Source organism: Alosa sapidissima, chromosome 24 (genome assembly GCF_018492685.1).
Source record: "Alosa sapidissima isolate fAloSap1 chromosome 24, fAloSap1.pri, whole genome shotgun sequence".
Classification (NCBI taxonomy): domain Eukaryota; kingdom Metazoa; phylum Chordata; class Actinopteri; order Clupeiformes; family Clupeidae; genus Alosa; species Alosa sapidissima.
Window position 1 is genome coordinate 7,418,717 of NC_055980.1, and position 13,360 is coordinate 7,432,076.

Sequence of the window (13,360 nt, forward strand, 5' to 3'; positions counted from 1 at the left end):
CTCTACCCGCCGTAGCGACGCCCCCTAAAGTCTTTACATCCACATAATACATAGCTATAGAGAATTTATGTTTACATCAAAATGTTAAACGTTTACAATTACTATGAATGCCTCGCATCTTTGTTGGGTAACTTGGCATGATTAATGTAAGTACTGCTACGATCACATTTGTCAATACAATTCACGAATAAATAATATAATTTATATTAGAAATACATATTTTCTCAGTCTCAGTTTCTAAAGGTCTCAAAGCTCCACCTGTGTGTGTGTGTGTGTGTGTGTGTGTGTGTGTGTGTGGTGACTAGCCATCAATGAACTCCATGTACCAGTAGATGGAGTTAGAGCTTAAACACACTGTTGCAGTTTTGAGGATCGAAGAACCACACAGTCACAGTCAACAAAAACTTCACATCAAATTTTCTGCCAGCATTTTTCTGACTGCTGCTTGACCATAGAGTAAATGGCAAAATTGACTGAGCTTTTCAAATAATAGTACAATAATAATACACACCACAATAAGCCTATATTTAAGACCTCCACATAATTCAATAAACTAAAATTTTCACAATTTATTTAAAGATGGAGTTCATAACAGGCCACAAACAATATTGTCGACTTGATAACATTAAAGAAACCATTGTATGTCAGATTTAAGCGAATGGGGAAAAAAAGATTAGAGTGGTCTTTAAAATGTTGACAGAATGTATGGCAAAAAAAAACCACTGAAAAAAAAAACAACATAACAATGTATGTACAAACTGGGGAAAAATACAGAAATTCTGATTTGACACTTAATTACAAGAATGACATTACAATTTATATATGTTAAATAAAAATCTAAAAAAATTGCATGTTGTGAATCTTTTTTACAATGCAATTATTGCATTACACTGATTCTGCCACTGTATTCTCAACAGTTGACAGTTTCTTAGTGTGATGGAACAGTCCCACGTTCTCCTGCAAATCTCTTCAGTCCAAGAAAAAAATATTATTGAATTGTGTTGCACACAACCTCTTCACTTCCTCTGCAAGAAAAGAAAAACAGACAAAACAATTAAAAACACACAGTGTTCCAAATTCAACAGCTTACACAACACACAAGGTTATCAGCTAGCAGCCAGGCGACAGATTTCTTAATGACGCATCAACAACCAATTGAAATTGACATACCATTCACTTCAATTAAGTTGGCATTCTTTTGGTTCAAAATCACATAGAGCTCCCGCTGGTCTGACTTCTTGCCCACAACCCAGTAGTCCGTCATTGCTTTCACAATGATTTCCTCGTCCTCATCCACTCTGTTGAGCAGAACAGAAGTCACATGAGGACACAAGGTCAGATCTAGTGAGTGTGGTTGTAACAAAGGCAATGGATTTAAACAAGACATACCGGGCAAAGTCGCAGTTGATATCGCCCAGGATCTTCATGAGATCAGGGTGAACAGACGTGAGGGAAACGCTGGCAGTCTTGCGCATGTGAATGGTGCTCTTCTCAGCCAAGTTCATGTGATTGAAGTAGATGAACTTAAACTGAGGCTCCTTCTCTGGTCTACAGATATTGAACAGCAATAAAAAGAGAACAGAATAATAATTTATTCAGACTAACTAATTCAGACAGATTAAGGATCAAAACACATCAAGGAGTCTGATGTGTAAACCAGGAGTGTAGAATATTACCACTCCTGGTAATATTCTATTCATGTCAGTTGTAATGATAGATTATGTGTTGGGGTGATGAAATCCAAGATATCCACATTAAACATGCATCATGGTCCAAAGGAGCGCCAGAAACTGATGTTTTGGATGACTTAATACAATAGGTCTATGATGATACCCTGCTAAATAGCAGCGCATCCCTGTGTCACTGTGTCGGTCAATAGGGGAGGGTGTCATGAACATTAAAGATTCAAATGGGTGCTATTAGTAAAAGGAGATAGATATTCAAATAAAAGTAGCCAAGCAGAAACTGCACAATGGCATTGTTAAAGGGGCAGTGAAGCCCTAACCTCAGGACTCCTGAAATGGATATGGACTAATGATCCATCATCAATTTCCCACCAACGTCTGGTTGGGTGTCACAGAAAAATGACGTATACCGGTAATACCTCACTTCACTTAATGTACTCTGTTTATAAGGGCCTGCCTGTATCCAAAAGCAGCCAGCAGACGGCTGGGGCATGGATGGAGAAGACTTGGCAAAAGATGCTTACGTGCTGCTCAGACTAAGTAATCTAGCAACGTTGTCCGAGCAGATTACTCCGATCTGATCTAAAGCACAGCTCAGCAAAATATTAAAAGAGAAAAAAACATTTTTTGGTCTCAACTTCCCTGGATGTCACGCCATCCTCTCAAGCAAATATGCTGAACATGTACATAAAAGCCATCAACGTGTATTGCCCATCATGTCAAAGTCATCTTCTTTATGCTGAGTAATCATATGATGGATGACTACATGCGGCCTGCTGGCATGCAATGGACACCCCTTTTGACAACGACACTGTTGAGTGTCAGGCAACGAGCTCTGCCATTGGTGGTGGTAATGTGCGGGGTTAGCGTGTGGGATAAGTACTGACCCCGATATCCGGCGATTGATGTTGTACTGTTCGCATATGTCTGAGGCCAGCAGGGTGAGCTGGGGACCCACCAGACTGTCCAGCTGCTCGCAGAACTCCCGCGTTAAATCCTCCGCAGCTAGACAAGAGAGCATGAGAGAGAGAGAGAGAGAGAGAGAGAGAGAGAGAGAGAGAGAGAGAGAGGATTAGTATAGGAGATGGATAGCTATGGCTTCCTCATTTAACCCCTTCTTTCAGAGGTCAACTAGAGGGTGGTCTGTTTTGCTGTAGTCATCCATTTTACAACAAGTTTGTTACACATGCGGTCATCAATGACTAGATCAGTGGGTGATGATGTTGTGTGTGTGTGTGTGTGTGTGTGTGTGTGTGTGTGTGTGCGGAGGGGGGTTAAGCTTGTGCCTTTGACTTTGGTCATAATGTCTTACTCAGCATAAATGACCCTTGTGATTGATTACATGCAGACACAGCCTCACGTAAGGTATTACAGTATATTACATGTATTAGGTATTACAGTATATTGCCTCAAATGCTTACCATTTATCATAAAACATACTGCAGCACTCATAGCCTGTGGAGGACGAGAAAATACTACGATTATCCAAGCAAAAAAATAACATATCATTAACGTAAACCATCTTTCTATCCAAACCAGAACAGTCACCATAATGTCGCTATCCTTTTCACTTTATTTCATAAAAGTGATAAAACAAGAGTATGTGACAAGATTGTGGGTTCATTTCAATTGCACAAAAACATTCAAATTGCCAGAAAAAGAAATTCACAACTATGCATAACACTTCTATATACTATTTTTTTTGGTGAGATAACAGTCACTGCACTGTTACGATCACATCACATAATTCAAAGTCGCATAACAGATTGTTTATGTAACTAGACATTTAGACATAACAATTACCACAGGCCTTTCAAATTACCATGGAAAATACCCAAAATGAGATGCACAGCTACAGATAAAACATCTCAATCTGTTCATGCATATGCGAGGCGGATATTGCCATGCCCTTGACTAATCACAGATTATTTTCATGGCTGCCAAAAAAAATGAGGAGTTTAGATAACTACCTGCCGAGCTCTTTATACAAATTAAAAAGAATAACGCCTAGTAGGGTAGTGATGTTATACTCCTTCTGTCCTACACAATTCCACCTTAGTCTCACCTTATACACTATCAAATGAAGCTCCTCATAGCTGTCTCCTGTGTTTACATATATTCTTGGAAACCTGAATTTGGCATCTGGATCTTTGAGACTCACGGGTCCAGTCAAAAACCTAACAAGAAAATCAAACAATTAACACATTTGTGGCAATTAACCCATTTGTTTTGTTCTTGTTTTGTCAGTATGTCATTTTTAGCCACTTCCACCAGGGGCTGCAAAACATCTACACATCATCTTAGTGATCCATTTCTGTGAATTAAAATAAGAACAGAAGAAGAACAAAGGAGAAGAAGAAGGGAGAAGAAGAAAAAGAAAAGCCTGCCTTCGGATATCTAGGTCAATAATGTGATCCTGTATAAACGCAGAACCCTATCAGAGTCACTGATATGCATGAATTTGAATCTGAGAGTTAATGTGGTGGAAAGAAGACTTGAAAACAACCCAGTCTGGCTTCAGTGCACATCAACAGTCACGTAATGCAACCCAAGCCTGCACTGCAGTGTCCCTCCTGGGCTGTCCTTGAAGTCCAGGTAAGGCAGTGCATTTTTGTGTAGGTTTTTATGACTCCAAATGTGTGTGTCTGTACTGTATATGTCACTGTACATGACAGTCAGTACACTGTTCTGTATGCTCTTAATTGTGCCAGGGTGCTTGGAGTATAATGCGCGCCTGACCTCAGTATGCTCACCTCTCTGGTGGGTTACCCAGGTGTCTCTGTCACACACACACACTTCCCCAGTGCAACCTCACACACAAAAGAGACTCTGACCCTCTCTCTCCATCTGTGTGTGTGTGTGTGAGTGTGAGTGTGAGTGAGAGAGAGAGAGAGAGAAAGAGACTGGATTGACCTCTCCTTGATTCACAGACCTAATTTAAAACGTGCATCATGACCTATCCAGTTTAAACACTGCAGGACACACACACAGCACTATTACATAGTATCTTTGAGTTAGCAAGGAGGCCATGGAGTAGTGGTGCAGATTGATGCCAATCAGGCCACTCTGAACGCTGCTGGCTGTAAAGCTGATCCCCAGGGGCCTCCGAGGAGGACTGGGGCTTGTGGCTGGGCCTTGCAGGACCTACCTCCCATAGTGCAACAGATTGCCAGCCACCTCTGGTCTCAGGGGAGAGTCCCTCCCTGCAAGCTGCGGCACAACCCAGAAAATGTCGGCGTTAAGTACAGACACACATGTGCATTAACAGTGTGACCCTGCTAGAATCTCTGACAAGCCAATTTGCCATTAAAAGCACTGCATGTGGATGATTAAATTGGGTACACAGTTTCTTCATAAACTGTGAAAGCTCTAGTCCACAAATCAAATACATATCTGATATCACTGTTACCCAGTGCACTAGCTACATCCTTTTTTGTGCAGCCACTGACTTTACATGAAATCTGTACAAATCGTCTAGCAACAGCACACTCTGCGAGGAGCTTACGTAATGACAGAATACAAAATCAATCAGAAAAGGCATCAGATTAGAGGAATGTGGGGCAGAACTGAGCGGGTCTCACCTCAGGCTCAGAGTGGCGAGGGAACAGAGAGGTGGTGAGATACTTATACAGAGTCCTCATGTCATCCTGCTCCAGACCACTCCTAGGGGATAACAAATCACAGAGAGAAATCAGAGAGAGAAGAGAGAGAGAGAGAGAGAATCAGAGAGAAAGAGCGGAAACCAGGCTTTGACTTGAATGAAGTGTGTGTGTGTGTGTGTGGGGGGGGGCACCACAAAAGTCAGGGCCCTTGAACTGATTTCAGCAAGGAGACGAGGATACCACATCCTCCCGTAAAGTCTGTCTGCGGTCACTCGTCGCCAGCTCCCATGCCTAGCTTCTCAACTGGCCCAGAGCCATCTTGGGTTGTTGCAGACTAAAATAAATGATAAAAGCCAGGACGTTGCATTGTGCAAAGAGGATTATGCGACGTATTTAAAGCCTTGCGGGATTGCGATGCCTTGTAATTGGTACTGAGGGAGGAGGGGGGGGGGGGGGGGGGGGGGTGATTTTGGAGTTCCTGCACCGGCGGTTCTTCACACACCTTGACATGCACAGGAGAGAAGGGCAGACGCCGGGGTGCTCGGGATAAGAGACGAGACGAGGTTACGAGAAGCTGCCAACAGGGAGAGGCCCGAGGCTATTAATGACACAGAGCGTGCCCTGGCAACTCCAACACCAACAGGGGGTTTGGTCATCTGCCACATGCGCAAGCCACCATGAGGCAGCATTACCGGAATCCATCCGCATCTTAAATGAGGACTGTCCCTGGAGCATATAACCTGATGACAATACTTCAACTCAGGGAACACATCCACATCAGCTTACAGCACATAGTCATATTTATTTGATATTTGTGTGTTTTATATACATCACTTCTCCTCTATCATCTATTTCTTTACTTTGTTTCATACAAAGGACTTGAAGTTCTCAGGCACTGTGTCTGAATTCAAGGTGTGGACCAGACCGTTTAAGATTTATAAATAGATCATTATATACAGCAACTTCAAAAGTTTCTCATAACTTCAGACACAGAAATTGTCCTTGCTTTAAGCCCTGTACATATATTTGCATTTATGCACACTGCACAGTCATTGGAGACTATGAAAATGCCTGTGCAATAAGAATGGAAATGTGATTGTTTTTGTGATTGTTTTTTCTTATGCTCAGCCAAAATAATAAAAAAGACACAAAAACATTTGAGAGGGATCTGAGATAAAACCTCTCAAACATTTTTCAAGGCAAGGAGTGGTGGACACCGCCAAACGTAAACCAGAAGTAATTGATTTGGACCCAAGGACATCACATCAAATGAAGATAAAACAAGAAAGCATCCAAAACAAACCCAGTGACACCAACGGACCGTACCAGATGAGCTGATCGTTGTAGAGAAAGGCGGTGTATTTGACCAGGCTGAGACTCTGCTCCACCCTGTTGACAAAGGACTGGATCTTCAGGTAGGTCATCTTGTCCAACGGGAAAAAGCTGATGCCTCCAAAAACATCCAGCAGGTCACATGACTGCAGGTGCAGTGTCTGCAGATACTACACACACACACACACACACACACACACACACAAAGAAACAGAAAAATAAAATTGGTGATAAGAATCAGGTTGTGCTCACACACGTAAGACTGAATGAAAGTGGAACACATTACTCTGATGACACTCTATATTCCTGTGTTCTGAACTGGAACTTAAAGCACTGTTTATAATGGGAAGTTCATGCCACATCCTGTGAATCAAGTGGGCAACAGAAAAGCCCACACGCTCCATGGCGGGCTCTGTGGCTGGACTTGGCTTGTGACAGGTGTTGACATAAATGCTGTGCTCGGTTGCAATATCAGCCAATCATAACATGGAAATCAAACAAACGTCGCTGGCATCATCCGGAGTAGGCGCTCTATGCTATTTCGCACAAACATTTGTCAAACTGGAATGACCTCTGGTAACCTTCCAATCAAAATACGTGGGAATAGAGAGTAGTCACAGGCAATTGCACTGGCATATGCACACGAGACCACAATCTGTTACAGTAAAGGCAGCTGGCTGGGAAGAGGAGCATCATATTCTGCAGTGGACCTCATCTCGCCTATCATTATGAGGTGTTCAGAAAGACAAACAAGTGTAATACAGAAAAGGCTAATTGAGCATTGACCCCTCTCTCCATTGCCTCGGTGTTCATGCCTCAAGGCCAAAGTGGATATCACTGACCACGCAGGTTTGATTCCAGGTGAGGCAGCACAACAGAACACTCGTCTGTTCTTGCTTGATTTCTGACCCAGGCAAGAAACCCCCGGGGCGAAGACGATACCGGAAAGCCAATCCGCCTGGACTCAGCGGCCGGGTGACATCTGACCCCCTCCCCTAGACAGCAGACGCACACACCAGCTTGGCTCGCCTGTGTCAGGGGAAGCCTCGCCATTGGGGCCGCTGTGGGAATGAGACCGCAAGGGCTTCCCTTGATGCCGCAAGGCTGAATAATTGAATGAATTGACGAACGCACGAGAGATCACTCCTCTCCTGCCGCCCATGTTTGGGGCAGGGCATGATTAGCACCGACGCATTAGCGCTGGATGCCCCCAATGAGGAGCGCAACTCAACCCTGCCGGCACTACTGATTAGTATTAGTGCACCCGGGAGCGCTAAAGGAGTCCACACACTGGCTCCCAAAGGGGCCCTGACACAATGCTAGTTGCCCTGAGCCACAGACGGATGCAGCAACACACTGTTGTGATGGCAGACGAGTTAAAAGCATTTTGGATTAGTGTGGAATTAGCATGGATTAACATGCCAGTTTTAAAAAGGACTGGGAAAAATTGTTATCTGGTTTGACATTTTAACTCCATGACAAAAAATAAAATCCACATCATAGCTTTTCACAAGCCCATATTTACAACCCCACATCCAATTGTCCCAGCTGCTTTCAGTTAAACACCAAGCCATCTACATGGCTATATGTACGTTCCAATGATGGTTTTGGGATTTTCAGGAAGGATTAAAATGCATCTTTTTACTTAGCTTTTTTTATCATTATAATTTAATAAATGTATTGTTGTTATTATTATTATTATTATGACAAGTATTGTTGTTATTCAGATTATTCTTGCTATTATTCCTAATCTATTATTATGATTTTAAAAAATGTATTTCTACATGTATTATGTAATTATAATCTAATAATTATAAGACATAGTAAAGAGGGTGTTATTCAGACAGACCTTTAGAACCATTACTTTAGTCAATTCAGCACATACCTAAAGTAATGTTTACCTTACAGGGAATTTATTATTGGGTTACTTACCCTGTAGAAGAACTTCTCAAGCTTTTGTGTCAGCATTTCCACACCACCAGCTTCCATTGCCCTGCTGAATGTGCCATTGAACAGCTGAGGAAAGCAAGACCAGGCAAGACCATCATTCCACAGGAGCAGATAAAAATCCTTTATAGTCACGATAAACTGTAATATCAGTAGCTCTTGTTACCTTGTACATACTGTAGCACTGCTGTAATACTGCTCCATAAACGGAATCCTGAAAAAAGAAATACAACGATATGTACACCCCAGGTACTTACACTGTGATTGACCATTGCAGAATCATAAACAAAAACTGTTTTGCACTTACAAGAATTTCCTCTTCCTGATATTCTACTGTTGGTGGCTTTCCATCTTTATTAGGTTTCTCTATCATAGGGTTTCGGACCACCTACAGTGAGAACAAACAACAACAAATAACACAATAAGAGTTACTGCAGCAGTGTAGCTGTTTTACGTCATGTGCACTAACATTGCTCTATGCTTGCTGTGTTTGCCAGTCATATTCAAAGTATTATATACAACCTCAATCAATTTACATGTATCTTACAATTACATTCAATTACATTTAATCACATTTAAATGAGACATCATGCCAAACTGACCATCCCCTGCCCTTAACATACACATCATTCCTCCCAAGTTGGTCTGCAAACTAAACCCCCTGGGCATCAACTCCTCTCTGTGTGCATGGATTTTGGACTTTCTAATGAACCGGCCACAGAGTGTTAGCGTTGGCAAGCATACCTCCTCCACCCTCAAACTAAGCAGAGGTACCACCCAAGGATGTGTGTCAAGCCCCATGCTCTACACAATTTGCACATACGACTGCAATCGACCCTAATCAGCCCATCAAATTCCACAATTAAATTTGCGGATGATCCTGCCACAGGACCAGGAAGAAAGCACACAGTATATATAAAAAGACTGGACACTGTCTGTTCAAACCTCTGCCATCTGGCAGGAGGTTCAGAGCGATAAAATAAAAAAACGAACAGACTCAGGAACAGAGCAGTGGTATCCGTTACTCCCCATCTCACAGACAAATGAACTCTTTTCTTAGAAGCTTATAAATGGCTGCTGGTCTAAGGATGCCCTGATGGTAATTAATCTAACTTATGTATTTTATTCTATTTCATTCTATTTATTGTGCACAGCACCAGAGAGTCTCACACATATTTTCATTGTACTGCTGGTATAGTGACAAATAAAGTTCATTCATTGTATATGGGGAACATCAAGGAAAGGCCATCAAATACACAAAGCCAATATGAATCCTTACAGTCAACTTTCAAAACACATGGTTTATATTAAAGGAGAATTCCGGTGTGATATTGACCTAAAGTGTATTGAAACATGATACCGAGTGTGAACGTATGTCTCATAGCCCATCTCGACTTGTCCCCTGCACTCCAAAATCTGGCGCTAGTTAGCCGATGCTACCAACAGCTTTTTCAGTAGTGGTGCTTCGGCATCGGGCTAGCCATGCAAATAAATCACTGTTTTACACCCATTTACGAGGCTCAATGTATCTCCACACTTCATTGGTAGACTTCCGAGGGCCCTGACATTTAAAACGAGACATTGAGAACTTTGAAAAAGCACTGGTAGTTTACTTACAAGACGATTTATACAGACAGTATCTTCACGAAGTTTAACGTTTGCAGCCATCTTGAATTTAGTCACGATAAGTCGAGCAACGAGTAAGAATGAACAGGTATGATAAGGGATCAGATTCCAAAAATAATTCAGTGGAAATGCATGGATTCCAGTTGCTGCTACTGAAGAAACTGGAATCCATGCATTTCCACTGAATTATTTTTGGAATCTGATCCCTTATCATACCTGTTCATTCTTACTCGTTGCTCGACTTATCGTGACTAAATTCAAGATGGCTGCAAACGTTAAACTTCGTGAAGATACTGTCTGTATAAATCGTCTTGTAAGTAAACTACCAGTGCTTTTTCAAAGTTCTCAATGTCTCGTTTTAAATGTCAGGGCCCTCGGAAGTCTACCAATGAAGTGTGGAGATACATTGAGCCTCGTAAATGGGTGTAAAACAGTGATTTATTTGCATGGCTAGCCCGATGCCGAAGCACCACTATTGAAAAAGCTGTTGGTAGCATCGGCTAACTAGCGCCAGATTTTGGAGTGCAGGGGACAAGCCGAGATGGGCTATGAGACATACGTTCACACTCGGTATCATGTTTCAATACACTTTAGGTCAATATCACACCGGAATTCTCCTTTAATACAAGTGAAATCATACCATGACCATCCAAAAATGTTCTTCCGCTTCGAAGAAAAACTGCCTGTTCTTCTGTGTGTGAAGAGACTTTGCTGGCTTTGTTGGACAAAACGTTCTGAAAAAGTGTGCATGACACAATAAATGACAATAATAGATAGAGATAGATACTTTATTGATCCTATATGAAAAAAATATGGCTTCACTTTTGTAGTAATATCACTTGGAAAGCTATGGAATGTAGAAATGTATTTACCTTGTAAATTGAACTATGGCTTCACAGAGTCCAACACTGCGGATTTTTTCATTTTGATCTAACTCACTTGGGTGGTAGAACAGAATTTTCTTTTCCTCCTATTTAAGAAAATAAGTTTTGTAGGATAAGCAGACAAACATCTTAATAAAATAAACTATGCAGTCCAAACCACAAAACTTAGAGCACAGCATTCAGGGAACCCCGCTGGGGCTAAATCTATGCAGTAGGACTATTAAATTGGCTGAGCTGATTATGGTTTCTCCAGCAACCATTCCTTTGTGCTGATCATACACTTGGGAGTGCATCCTGAGGGCAGGTGGCTATTTAATGTCAGCACACTAGGGCCAGATGAAGTCTGTCAATTATAATTTTGACTCTAGACTTCAATAGAAGGCACCCTCTAACTCCACTTTCTGATATATGCATCCAAATGATTTAGACATCTTAAGAAAAACAGTAAAACTGTAAAAATTATGTTAATTTAGCGTAAAATAGTTTTGTTGATCTGTTGTTTCAAGGATTCAAAAAAAAAACTCTTTGCGTTTGAGTCTTATTGAGATATGGGTTAGACGGAGCATGAAAAAAAATCCATAAATTATCAAATGAACAATCAAGTAAACTATTTATAGACAAACATGAAAATACTTAGAAGCCTGAGATTTCAAGCCCTGAATTTACCTTGAACAACTTAGTACATAATAGGCCTAGTACACGTTGTTACTTGGATGTCCCTAGGGATCACATAAAACCTTGAAGAATTGCTACAGCAATTTGCTCTGTGTCAAGCCACAGATCGACTGGGCGACTTCTGAAGATCATAAACCGTTCTAGTAACGTGTTCTGTTTAGTAACAAATGTTATGTTTAGTAACAAGACATTACATGCTGTTCACATTTCACAGTTAGATACAAGGAAGCACAAACCTCTCCCTCACGAGGTCCAAACTTAGGGTTGTAAATGAAGAAATTTAATAAGGATGGGGTGTATTGTTTCTCTTGCATTCCAGAGGCCATTCTTGGACTGGAAAAAAATGCATCGAATGAGCTTCTATGATTGTGAGAAATTGTATTTACAGTTGTCATACGTTTCTGAATTGGCATTAATAGTAGTGAAAGCACCAGAATAAATACTGTGCAGGTGGGCGTACCTGATCATCAGCATGAGTGGACTTTACTTCTCAAATTCGTGCTCCTTCTGAGTAGCTTGGTAAGCATGCCTTGAACCTGAGAACACAAAGCATCTCAGTGTGACTTCTCGACAACTTCAACAACTAGGCTGTCGATAACCATCAGCTATGCAACTTTATAAGCATGTTGGAGATTAAACAAATTTGCCTGACACAGAAAGACGTCAACGTTTAACTGCGTTCTCTGGTCGTATCCAGGAGGTGTTTAGAGGGATATGTCCTGACTAGTAATTCTATTTTAGCGAAGTAAACAACGTCACAAATTTAACTAGCTTTACTATGAGCAAATCATTCTTGCCTCCTCCTGTTACAATTTAGCTAACGTGAACGTTAATCTTAACTGGCTCTATCATGACGCTCACCTGTCATTAACAATAAGGAAATGTAGGGTTTCAAACATTCATATCATTTCAACCGTTTTGAGAACTGTGTGCGTTAACTTCAAGCAAGTCCTCATACACTTAAACTAACTTAGCTAGCTTGCTAGTTCGACGCGAGTTGGCTAACCAAACAAATTAAACTGAGGTTGTTCAGGCTACCATGACGAACAAACAGACTCTACAGAGACAAAAGCAAAATGTTGGGTAAATATACAGACTCGTTACCATTCAAATATGTGTTGTAAGAGTAATGTAATCCAAACATTTACAGGGTGCGTTGCAGGATATGCATCCTCAGTTAGCATTAACCTAACCTAATTCCATCACGTTTCATTGCAATGAGAACTATTTCATATGAAATAACATACCATTCACTGCATGGCAACAAGACAGTTGATCCGTGCTGTTATTTAATTGACAAAAATATATGATGTGGGAAGTCGCGATCAATTATAAACACCTAGCATACTTCCTCCTTTTTGACAGGATACATGCGTGCTACAATTTGACATGTTCGGATGGGTTCTATTGAGTAACTAAGAACAGTTCCGGATAGTTCGCGCTGTCATCTGGGTTGGTGGACTTGATTTGTAGGTAGCATAGACTGTATAGAACAGGTAGGCTAGACATAATTTCAACCATATAAAACATACAAAATAGTTATATTATTCCCCCACATATTAGGATTTATTACAACAATATCAGAGCATTGTTATTTGTTCCTTAGCCT

At 41.2% G+C, this 13,360-nt stretch overlaps 1 protein-coding gene across 1 annotated transcript; it reads right to left on the minus strand.

The window, feature by feature from the left end:
• Positions 1 to 554: 554 nt before the first annotated feature.
• ccz1 (CCZ1 homolog, vacuolar protein trafficking and biogenesis associated) lies at positions 555 to 13,141 on the minus strand. Its single transcript, XM_042083255.1, has 17 exons — positions 12,999 to 13,141; positions 12,212 to 12,287; positions 11,988 to 12,084; positions 11,065 to 11,162; positions 10,833 to 10,926; positions 8,874 to 8,954; positions 8,733 to 8,780; positions 8,552 to 8,635; positions 6,614 to 6,789; positions 5,267 to 5,348; positions 4,834 to 4,895; positions 3,751 to 3,862; positions 3,107 to 3,140; positions 2,573 to 2,690; positions 1,390 to 1,548; positions 1,171 to 1,298; positions 555 to 1,025 (listed from the first exon to the last, which is right to left on the minus strand). Exons 2-17 carry the CDS (start codon positions 12,223 to 12,225, stop codon positions 970 to 972), a joined length of 1,443 nt encoding a protein of 480 aa, XP_041939189.1. The 5' UTR covers positions 12,226 to 12,287; positions 12,999 to 13,141; the 3' UTR covers positions 555 to 969.
• Between the last annotated feature and the right edge of the window lie 219 nt (positions 13,142 to 13,360).

What these genes read in the sequence shown, in the direction of transcription:
- ccz1 (XM_042083255.1), bottom strand. An exon ending in AACATTTTTGGATGGTCATG is followed by an intron (nt 8,955 to 10,832) that starts GTATGATTTCAC and finishes TTCTCACTGTAG; the next exon opens with GTGGTCCGAAACCCTATGAT. An exon ending in TTGAGAAGTTCTTCTACAGG is followed by an intron (nt 6,790 to 8,551) that starts GTAAGTAACCCA and finishes GTGTGTGTGTAG; the next exon opens with TATCTGCAGACACTGCACCT.